We start from the raw sequence: 11,753 nt of genomic DNA on the forward strand, positions 1-11,753 counted from the left end.
AAGATGTAGTACAGCTCCACTGAGATGGCACTGAGGGAGGTTAGGGCAATACGTCAGAAATACACAATATACACTCTTTATGTTTGGGTGTTGTTCAGCGTTCTGTGACAAATTACTTTGAGCTAGCTACTAAAATCCCAATCAGAAATAGATTGCCCTGACATAGAGAAAGGAGGGAGGGAGAGAAATAATTAGAAACAAGGTTGTACACAATAGATGGATTGTCTGGGTGTTGTTCAGCATTCTGTGACAAATTACTGAGCTACTAATAGGCCAGACCACAAATAAAATGTGATCGATTAGTTTTATACATAACAAGGGAGCTGGAGGAGGGATGGAAGGTTAGGTGGCAGGAAGGGAGGGAGCGAATGAAGGAAGGATGGAAAGAGGGTGGTAGCAAGGAGAGATGGATAGAGAGAGGGAAGAAGGGAGAGAAGAGGAGGGAGGGAGGGAGGGAGAAGAGTGCAGAGAGTCAGGTGCAAGCAGAGATGGAGAGAAGAGAGAAGCTTTAGATTAATTGAAACTAAACAGTTCAAGACACAACACACATCCTGCTGAAAATACACACATACTGTGTAAAAGTTTTATTGTAATTGAAACTGGCTTGGAGTCCTTCACTGAGATGTTGGCAAAGATCACAGAGTCGCCGTTGTACATGATGTAGAAGTCCAGGTGTGTCCACCTGGACACCTCCATACACATTAAAGACACAGACAGACACACACAGTGAGAGCACGTCGACATGTATCTGGGCTAAGCCATGGGCCTGTACTGGGATGTAAAGGGAGATAGAACTGAAGAACGACCGACTGATCCTTATGCAATGTACTGTGAAGTTGTGTGTATTTTGTCCGAACGCAAATACCTCTTTCTCTGTTAGACTTAGCTGGCAGTGACTTTTTTTTCTGTATTCTCCCAGAATTTGATTTCATACAGGGACTCTGTCATCTGATCTCCATCATGCACTTCTCCCACACTAAGGGACTTATGGAGCACCTGGGGGAAAAAGGTTTCTCAGACATTATATGCTAAGTCCTAATAGAGATATTATATACAGTACTGCTAACATACATTTCAGTTAACTGAAGAGCCGTACAAGCATAAAATCACAAAATCAGTCATATATTTCCATATTCATATGTATTCATGGACCTCTTTTGGCCTGCAAACAGATAACATGTAGTAATGATACGTTCCCTGGGGGTTGTGGTAAGGACTAACTTTGTTGACGTGTAGGGTTTCGGGATCCCCTTGCATGTAGCTCACTTGAGCCCATGTCATCTGTGGCATGAGACACAGGACCAATGTGCAATAGCCTATCATCCTGCAGACTCCTTGCTGTGTAGGATGCTCCATTTCAGCCATTACGAGCCCTGTTGAAAATTAATAGAGTTTCAATTTATTAAGAATACAGTACCGCAAGAGTTGAACAGGTCAAGTGTCAAAAAGCCTAGAAGCATATTCAGGGATTACAGCAAACTATTGCAAAACATTAGCATTTCACCATAGGTAAATATACAGTGAGTATACCAAATATTAAGAACACCTGCTCTTCCCATTACATAGACTGATCAGGTGAATCCAGGTGAAAGCTATGATCCCTTATTGATGTCACTTGTTAAATCCACTTCAATCAGTGTAGATGAAGGGGAGGAGACAGGATGAAGAAGGATTTTCAAGCGTTGAGACAATTGGGACATGGATTATGTATGCCATTCAGAGGGTGAAGAGGCGAGACAAAATATTTTAATACCTTTGAACGGGGTATGGTAGTAGGTGCCAGGCGCACCAGTTTGTGTCAAGAATGGCAACGCAACTGGGTTTTTCCACGCTCAACAGTTTCCTGTGTGTATCAAGAATGGTCCACCACCCAAATGACATCCAGACAACTTGACCCAACTGTGGGGTCAACATGGTGCGGGGGGGGGGGGGGGGGTATTAAGCCAGTTCAACAGCCATCACCCATATAACAACTGTTCCTAGCTACCTGTGAAACAACAACACATCGATAGTGCATTGCAGGAGTGAACTCTAAGCAGAGAGTCTGTAGTCAGTGTTGAGTCTACTAACTACATTAAAACATGCACAATACTTGTTTTCATCTAAAGTCCTCTAGTTACAGTTCAAGTCGGAAGTTTACATACACTTAGGTTGGAGTCATTTAAACTCATTTTTCAACCACTCCACAACTTTCTTGTTAACAAACTATAGTTTTGGCAAGTCAATTAGGACATCTACTTTGTGCATGTAATTTTTCCAACAATTGTTTATAGACAGATTATTTCACTTAATCACAATTCCAGTGGGTCAGAAGTTTACATACACTAAGTTGACTGTGCCTTTAAACAGCTTGGAAAATTCCAGAAAATTATATCATGGCTTTAGAAGCTTCTGATAGCAAAATAGCAAAATTGACATAATTTGATTCAATTGGAGGTGTACCTGTGGATGTATTTCAAGGCCTACCTTCAAACTCAGTGCCTCTTTGCTTGACATCATGGGAAAATCAAAAGAAATCAGCCAAGACCTCAGAAAAAAAAGTAGACCTCCACAAGTCTGGTTCATCCTTGGGAACAATTTCCAAATGCCTGAAGGTACCACGTTCAGCTGTACAAACAATAGTATGGAAGTATAAATACCGTGGGACCACGCAGCCATCATACCACCCAGGAAGGAGATGTATTCTGTCTCCTAGAGATGAATGTACTCTGGTGCGAAAAGTACAAATCAATCCCAGAACAACAGCAAAGGACCTTATGAAGATGCAAAGGAGGTTATGAAGATGCTGGAGGAAACAGGTACAAAGGTATCTATATCCACAGTAAAACGAGTCCTATATCCACATAACCTAAAAGGCCGCTCAGCAAGGAAGAAGCCAATGCTCCAAAACCGCCATAAAAAAAGCCAGACTACGGTTTGCAATTGCACATGGGGACAAAGATTGTACTTTTTGGAGAAATGTCCTCTGGTCTGATGAAATAAAAATAGAACTGTTCGGCGATAATGTCCATCATTATGTTTGGAGGAAAAAGGGGGAGGCTTGCAAGCCGAAGAACACCATCCCAACCGTGAGGCATGGGGGTGGCAGCATCATGTTGTGGGGGTGCTTTGCTGCTGGAGGGACTGGTGCACTTCACAAAATAGATGGCATCATGAGGCAGGAAAGTGTTGTAGATATATTCAAGCAACATCTCAAGACATCAGTCAGGAAGTTAAAGCTTGGTCGCAAATGGGTCTTCCAAATGGACAATGACCCCAAGCATACTTCCAAAGTTGTGGCAAAATGGACAACAAAGTCAAGGTATTGGAGTGGCCATCACAAAGCCCTGACCTCAATCCCACAGAAAATATGTGGGCAGAACTGAAAAAGCGTGTGCAAGCAAGGAGGCCTACAAACCTGACTCAGTTACACCAGCTCTGTCAGGAGGAATGGGCCAAAATTCACCCAATTTATTGTGGGAAGCTTATGGAAGGCTACCCGACACGTTTGACCCAAGTTAAACAATTTAAAGGCAATGCTACCAAATACTAATTGAGTGTATGTAAACTTCTGACCCACTGGGAATGTGATGAAAGAAAGCTGAAATCTATCTAACCCAAGACAGGGAATTTTTACTAGGAATAAATGTCAGGCATTGTGAAAAACTGAGTTTAAATGTATTTGGCTAAGACGTATGTAAACCTCCGACTTCAACTGTACATCGAGGAACTGGCTATCGTGCCGTGCATCAACTAACTCTAGAACGTACTTATTTATATGCTACCAAACCTGTCTGTCCGCTGGATTCCTCTGATTCCAGGCCCAATAATACTTACTCGAGTCCTCAGCAATGTCCTGCTGGGATTAATCTAAATATTGATAAAAATAATGATAATTTTGGTTCAATTGTGCTACTTGCATTATATAGGAATCCAGATATGTATCGTACTTTTAAAGACACATGAATCGAAGGAGACCGACACCTCACCTTAAAAAAATCAAATAACAACGGCTGATTTTTCCGGAGTGGGCGGGGTGAAGAAGCAAAAAACACACCACTACAGAGTTTCAAAACATGTCTTTGCCACCTCGTTAATCTATCTTCAAATAATTATTCATGAACCCCTCATATTTGACCATTTAAATAATATATCATAAACATTTCGTGTGTGCATATTCACTGCTGTAATGTGTACTGAGTTATAATACGAACCGTCCTGTATTTATTAAATGACTGATATTTCTCTCGACTGGATTCCCTTAATCTCGCTAACCAATCAAATATGATTATTAACTTTCAGTCAAAGACACAGGCATCTTAATAAGTTATCGATCAATCGATGAAGGATCGTTTATGGCGTTGTACTCGAACCAATTCGAACACTCGATTTGTAATGTCTGGATTTGGATTTCGCGGGAATTTGAGGCATTGTCTTCGCGCCCGAAGCAGTGGACTCCGGGAAAGTGTCGCGACTAGAACATTCGGTGAGTCGAAGGTAAACAATGGTTTGTTCGCATGTTAGTCATGATACGTCGGTAGTTGATTAACGTCTATATTGCATAACATATCTACATTCAAATCTCATCATGCAGCACCAAGTCAAATATCATAATGGAGGTCGAGGAGGACAGTAGCAGTCTTTCATGTACACAAAGCATAACTAGCTAGTTGCTAACGTTAGCCATCTTGCTCTGTCAGCTTACTAACGTTATCGCATTCATTGTTTTGCAGAGCACATTCCACCATGGGAATTCACGGGCTTGCAAAGTTGATTGCAGACCAGGCACCATCTGCTATAAAGGAACAAGACATTAAGAACTACTTTGGTAACCACCTAACGTTACTGTTCTTTGTTGCCATCCAAGCTTTCTCGTCATGCAGTGGTGTATGTTTGGGGTGTATCATGTCATTGCAATGTTGTCATGTTCTCTTGACTACTTTAGGGCGGAAAATAGCAATAGACGCCTCCATGTGTATGTATCAGTTCCTTGTCGCTGTCAGACAGGATGGTAATGTGCTCCAAAACGAGAATGGGGAGACCACAAGGTAACGTTAGCTTGCTAACTACATGTTCCCGCTTGCCTGCTGAGCTACTCGTGCATGTGTGAGATATAACGTTAAAGAAGTGAATTAATATACGTTGTATATTCTTCTAAACCATTCTAATGTGATATTTTCAAGTCTCAAGTCAGTTTTGTCACGTGAATTTTCTTGCAACCTCAGCCATCTCATGGGCATGTTCTACCGGACTATCCGCATGCTGGAGCACGGGATCAAGCCTGTCTATGTGTTTGATGGCAAGCCCCCACAGCTGAAGTCAGGAGAGGTGAGACAGGCTGAGGTCACATTAGCCTCTGAATCAAACCTCCACTCAACTTTTAGATACACATTTTTCTAAAAGTCCCTTTACAATGTAGAATATACTTCATTTTAACTTACTCTGCATCAATGACAGTATGATGAAAGGTTAGTCTACATGCATTTACTCAAATATTGAACAATGTGTCAATCTAACTCGCTTGCCTGCTCTCGCTCTCTCTCTCTCGCTCTCTCTCTCTGTGGTTCTAGCTGGAGAAGAGAGGAGAGAGGAGGGCTGAGGCTGAGAAACTGCTGGCCCAGGCACAGGAAGCAGGTGGAGCAAGTCACCCACTGCAAACTGACATTGATTTACTTAATGTTTGCATGCAAACAGAAATTACACCATGGCATTGTGTAGTGACAACCTATTTTCCTATTCACCACTAGGGGAGCAGGAGAACATTGATAAGTTCAGTAAACGTCTGGTGAAAGTCACCCAGCAACACAACGACGAGTGCAAGAAGCTGCTCACCCTGATGGGGGTGCCATACATCGAGGTTTGTCTAAATCTCTGTTTAGTTCCTTTCCTTAGCCAATCATAAACAGTTGAAAGTTATGTGAATGTAGTTAGGTATACCTATGTCCATAAAGATCTTTTTTTTTTGTCGAGCATACGCCGTCTCGGTGAACTAATCCATTGCGGAAGCCTAGACTAAAAGCCAATTTATGCTTGATCTGAAAATGTGGTGGAGGCTCCCTATGGAGGGTGTGACGCAACTGTGGAGCCTCCACAGACATGCAGAGGCCAAATCAAGCTCCGTGCTGCAACGCCATGCGCCTCCCAAATGTTGTAACAATGCGGAGAGCTCTCTATAGCTCTGTATTGACATGATTGGTTGACGGTAGGTGAGGGCGGTACATCCTGTTTAAACACAAACTCACTTCCTTGACAACTTCCTTCACAACAGCTCTGCACTGAATGCTCTGGCTTTTGCAGATGCTGTATCACCGTAAAGGTGCAGACGTCAGATTGACCATGCCGCATCCAGATGCACTTCTGTCTCGAATGTGCTTTCTCCCGCCAATTTGTGCACATTCGTTGTTTCATAACTGCGTTGTGTGAATTGTTTGCATTTGATTGTTAGTGTTTGATTGTTAGTTTGTCAATTCCCCATTACATATATCAAATCAAAGTTTGTCACATGTGCCGAATACAACTTAGTGAAATGCTTACTTACAGGCTCTAACCAAATGTGCAAAAAAGGTGTTGGGTGAATGATAGGTAAGTAAAGAAGTAAAAAGACAGGCTATATACAGTAGCGAGGCTATAAACGTAGCGAGGCTACATACAGACACCGGTTAGTCAGGCTGATTTGAGGTAGTATGTAGATATGGTTATCACCAGTAGTACATTTACTGTTACTTCCTATAATTTTTTTTATCTACAATGTTAGTTTGGTTATGGTCATTTCTGTTAATGCATTCAATATATTATTATTCCTTTTACCATTCTCGTTGTCGGAGTGGACACATTGTTTTCACAGCGTGCAACTTATGCAACACTTGTGAGAAACAATTAGATGTTTATTTCATTCCCTTTAAGAGTTTTGTCAATTTAGTCATTGTCTTTTGTTTGGAGCGCTCCTGTCAATGTTGAGTAAGGACGTGCACCTGATTACGCTTAGAAGTAGGCCTATAGGCTACCTGGCCTGCGTACATATGTCGGGCATTAAATGTGCCCATTTGGGGATCTGATACTATTTCTGTTTGGCTAGTTCATTTGTTCTGTTTTGATAGTGAAGATACAATCTCCCATCTCACCCTCTAGGCTCCGTGTGAGGCCGAGGCGAGCTGTGCTGCTCTGGTTAAGGCTGGGAAGGTGTTTGCCACTGCAACAGAGGATATGGACGGTCTGACTTTTGGAACAGGGGTCCTACTAAGGCACCTCACTGCCAGCGAAGCCAAGTACTACTGCAGTTCCTATACTACCTTAATCATTACCTATCTTTTCATCCCGTTATACAGTATTTGCAGCATCACAGCCATACAGTTTGTGGTCCTATTTTAACAGTAGAAAAAGCGGTGTATGTTATTCTATTTGTGTGTTAGATATTCATTTTTTGAGTTTTATTACATTTATGTTCCTCTATCCTAGAAAGCTTCCTATCCAGGAGTTCCAGTTCACTCGCCTTCTGCAGGACATTAATCTGACCCATGAGCAGGTATCTCCAAACATACCACCCCCCCGTCTTATGTCATGTTGTGACATCAGAATCATGACCTTTTGTTTGTAACTGTGTAGTCCTCTACCTCCGCCACTCACTCTCCCCTCTCTCGCCTCTCTCAGTTCATAGACCTGTGCATACTGCTGGGCTGTGACTACTGTGGTACCATCAAGGGAATCGGGCCCAAGAGAGCCATTGACTTGATCAGACAACACGGCTCCATCGAGGAGATTCTGGAGAACATCGACTCGTCTGTGAGTACTGACTCACAGACGAGTCGAGTAGCTAAGTAGTGTTCACTGTATTACATTCTCCATTGTTATAACTTGCTCCTCTTCAGTGCAGACATTCAGAACACTCCCACATTACTAACAGTCCTTAGTTTAAGTTCAAAACAACGATGCAGCAGTTCTTCCTGTCTCAGAAGTCAGTCTGAGTGTCTGTCTCCTTGGCCCCTTGCAGAAGCACCCTGCCCCAGAGGACTGGCTGTATAAGGAAGCCAGAGGGCTGTTCCTGCAGCCTGACGTGGTGGACTGCTCCACCGTAGACCTCAAGTGGAGCGAGCCTGACGAGGATGCCCTCATCCAGTTCATGTGTGCAGAGAAACAGTTCAGGTGACTGATAGTCTGAGTAATGAACATTATTGGCCCTTTTTATTTATATATATATATATCATAAAAGTAACACCTGTGTCAAACAGAGCTTTAATACTCTTAACTCAATGATTTATGTGAGTTTAGAATGTCAGGGGCGAGTCCTAAATTCTCCCATTTGATGTCATCGCATGACTAAGCGGAAATTCAACTAAAGTGGAAGTTGGGATTTGCCCCAAATAGTGTAATAGATGCTTCAGTCACACTTCTGTGTTCTAAATCAGTCAATTATTCTAAGTGGTGCTGTGCTTGTAGACTACTGCTGCTTTTTCACTGTTTTAAATGTTAACATTTACATTTTAGCAGACACAATTATCCAGAGCGATTTACAGGAGCAATTAGGGTGAAGAGCCTTGCTCAAGGACACATTGACAGATTTTCACCTAGTTGGCTCAGGGATTCCAACCAGTGACCTTTCGGTTACTGGTCCAACGCTCTTAACCGCTATGCTACCTGCCACCCCAATTCCACACCACATCCACATGTTATGCCATGGTTGGTATTTTGTATTTATTAGGGATCCCCTTAAGCTACTCTTCCTTGCGTCCAAACACACCAAAGCACCAACATTATATATAAAACCAAAGATAAAACGGTGAACTAGGTTTGTTCTGAATGAACTAAAGATAAAACAGTACATCATATAACATCTCTACACCACCACATATCCACAACACAACATGTTCAATACCACCATACAACAATATCACAATGTGTGCGTATGCATGCTTGTGTGAGTGAAGTTTGTGACTCATCCTTTGAGGTATGTGTGTGATGTGTTTTCAGTGAGGACCGCATCAAGAACGGCTGTAAGAAGATTCTGAAGAGCCGACAGGGCAGCACACAGGGACGACTGGACACCTTCTTCACCATCACAGGGTCTCTGTCATCAAAACGCAAGGTGCTTAGGACACTACATCACATACTTGACAGCATGGCACACTCATGGGTTTCAGAGAGGGAAGTGTGGAGCTAGAAACCTGTACAATCTAAATGGTTGACAGCTCGTTCTATTACAGATTGTCTTGAGAGAGAGAGAGAGAGATGGAGTCTCTCGGCCATACTGTATCCATGTTAAAATAATCCTCTACTTCCTCCTTGTTTAGGAACCTGAGACAAAGGGATCCAACAAGAAGAAACAGAAGACCGGTGCAACCCCAGGCAAATTTAAGAAGGGCAAATAGACTACAAACAGGAAGTGAAGCAAGTAAAGCAGAAGTTAGTGCAGGAGTGTATGAATCACTTAGCTACAATTACTTGCTACAATTATAGTGTGTCTGATCAAGTCTGTTTTTCATGTTGAACTAGGCAAGTTTTATGAATTTATTTTTTTGTTGAATAAAAGTAAAAATTATGGATTTTGGCTAGATATTTTTTTTATAACAAATTAAATGGAATATGCACTCCCGTTCAAGTCAGAGCTAGGGGAGAGGGAGACGCCTCTTGCTGAAGCTTTGTTGCACTATCAATATGACAAACAAAATGTTTGAGAGTTGAGTCATTAGAAAGGGGAAATGTTTTTATAGCACATTTCCATTCTTGCGTAAACTTTAAAACCATCATGTTAAATTAATACTGTCATTTTTTTTATATATACAGTGCATTCAGGAAGTATTCAGACCCCTTGACTTTTTCCACATTTTGATACATTACAGCCTTACTCTAAAATGGATTAAATACTTTCCCCCCTCATCAATCTACACACACTACCCCATAATGACAAAGCGAAAACCAGGTTTTTAGAAATGTTTGCATATTTATAAACAGAAATACCTTATTTCCATAAGTATTCAGGCTGTGTGCTATGAGACTCAAAATTGAGCTAAGGTGCATCTTGTTTCCATTGATCATCCTTGATGTTTCTACAACTTGATTGGAGTCCACCTGTGGTAAATTCAATTGATTGGACATGATTTGGAAAGGCACACACCTGTCTATATAAGGTCCCACAGTTGACCGTGCATGTCAAAGCAAAAACCAAGCCATGAGGTTGAAGGAATTGTCCGTAGAGCTCCGAGACAGGATTGTGTCGAGGCACAGATTTGGGGAAGGTTACCCAAATATTTCTGCAGCATTGAAGTTCCCCATGAACACATTGGCCTCCATTGGATGTCTTTCAGCGGCAGGGACTGGGAGACTAGTCAGGATTGAGGGAAAGGTGAACGGAACAAAGTACGGAGATCCTTGACTCAAACCTGCTCAGGACCTCAGACTGGGGCAAAGGTTTGCCTTCCAACAGAATGACTCTAAGCACATATCTAAAACAAGGCAGGAGTGGCTTTTGGACAAGTCTCTGAATGTCCTTGAGTGGCCCAGCTAGAGCCCTGACTTGAACCTGATCTAACATGTATGGAGAGACCTGAAAGTAGCTGTGCAGTCAGTGATGCTCCCCATCCAACCTGACAGAGCTTGAGACAGTCTGCAGAGTAGAATGGGAGACACTCCCCAAATACTGGTGTACCAAGCTTGTAGCGTCATACCCAAGGAGACTCGAGCTGTAATCACTGCCATAGGTGCTTCAACAAAGTACTCTGTAATTCAGCACTCTTATCACTCTCATTCTTGGTCAAATAGCCCTTACACAGCCTGGAGGTCTGTTAGGTCATTGTCCTGTAGAAAAAAACGATAGTCCCACTAAGCGCAAGCCAGATGAGATGGTGTATCGCTGCAGAATGCTGTGGTAGCCATGCTGGTTAAGTGTGCCTTGCATTCTAAATCATTGACAGTGTCACCAGCAAAGCACCATCACAAATCATCCTCCATGCTTCACGGTTGGAACCGAACATGGAGATATCTTCCGTTCACCTACTCTGCGTCTCACAAAGACATGGCATTTGGAACCAAAAATCTCTTTTTGACTCCAGACCAAAGGACAGATTTCCACCAGGCTCATGTCCATTACTTGTGTTTCTTGGCCGAAGCAAGTCTTCTTATTGATGTCTTTTAGTTGTGCTTTCTTTGAAGTAATTCGACCATGAAGGCCTGATTCACACAGTCTCCTCTGAACAGTTGATGTTGAGATATGTCTGTTACTTGAACTCTGAAGCATTTGTTTGGGCTGCAATTTCTGAGGCTGGTAACTAATGAACTTATCCTCTGTAGCAGAGGTAACTCTGGGTCTTCCTTTCCTGTTGCAGTCCTCATGAGAGCCAGTTTCATCATAGGGCTTGATGGTTTTTGCGACTGCACTTGAAGAAACGTTCAAAGTTCTTGACATTTTCCACATTGACTCACCTTCATGTCTTAAAGTAATGGACTGTCATTTCTCTTTGCTTATTTGATCTGTTCTTGCCATAATATGGGCTCCCGAGTGGTGTAGTGGACTTACGCACTGCATCTCAGTGCAAGAGGCATCACTACAGTCCCTGGTTTGATTCCAGGCTGTATCATGTCCGGCAATGATTGGGAATCTCATAGGGCGGCGCACAATTGGCCCAGCTTTGGCCGGGGTAGGCAGTCATTGTAAATAATAGTTTGTTCTGACTTGCCTAGTTAAATAAAGGTTCAATTTAAAATTGGGAAAAAAATTCACTTAGACCTATTTGGTAAAAGACCATCTTCTGTATACCACCCCTACCTTGTCACAACACAGCTGA

The 11,753-nt window shown here is 42.4% G+C and overlaps 1 protein-coding gene and 1 long non-coding RNA gene across 4 annotated transcripts; one reads left to right on the forward strand and one right to left on the reverse strand.

The window, feature by feature from the left end:
- Nucleotides 1-552: 552 nt before the first annotated feature.
- On the reverse strand, nucleotides 553-4,222 carry LOC106579673 (uncharacterized). Its single transcript, XR_014381705.1, has 3 exons — nucleotides 1,754-4,222; nucleotides 1,222-1,373; nucleotides 553-996 (listed from the first exon to the last, which is right to left on the reverse strand). It is a non-coding gene; the product is annotated as an uncharacterized LOC106579673 (long non-coding RNA).
- Nucleotides 4,223-4,341: 119 nt separating this feature from the next.
- On the forward strand, nucleotides 4,342-9,515 carry fen1 (flap structure-specific endonuclease 1). 3 transcript variants are annotated; one of them, XM_014159718.3, is made up of 12 exons: nucleotides 4,342-4,476; nucleotides 4,713-4,807; nucleotides 4,925-5,027; nucleotides 5,205-5,307; nucleotides 5,550-5,613; nucleotides 5,727-5,836; nucleotides 7,108-7,244; nucleotides 7,435-7,501; nucleotides 7,627-7,758; nucleotides 7,967-8,118; nucleotides 8,944-9,058; nucleotides 9,264-9,515. In XM_014159718.3, the coding sequence occupies exons 2-12, from the start codon at nucleotides 4,726-4,728 to the stop codon at nucleotides 9,339-9,341; spliced, it is 1,143 nt and encodes a 380-aa protein (XP_014015193.1). In that variant the 5' UTR covers nucleotides 4,342-4,476; nucleotides 4,713-4,725; the 3' UTR covers nucleotides 9,342-9,515. The 3 variants fall into 3 exon arrangements, with proteins under 3 accessions (XP_014015193.1, XP_014015192.1, XP_014015194.1); XM_014159717.3 differs by having other exon boundaries at nucleotides 4,364-4,465; XM_014159719.3 differs by lacking the exon at nucleotides 4,342-4,476 and adding an exon at nucleotides 4,571-4,626.
- The last annotated feature ends 2,238 nt before the right edge of the window (nucleotides 9,516-11,753 follow it).

The sequence above is a fragment of the Salmo salar genome, chromosome 19, assembly GCF_965601325.2.
Source record: "Salmo salar chromosome 19, fSalSal1, whole genome shotgun sequence".
Lineage (NCBI taxonomy): Eukaryota > Metazoa > Chordata > Actinopteri > Salmoniformes > Salmonidae > Salmo > Salmo salar.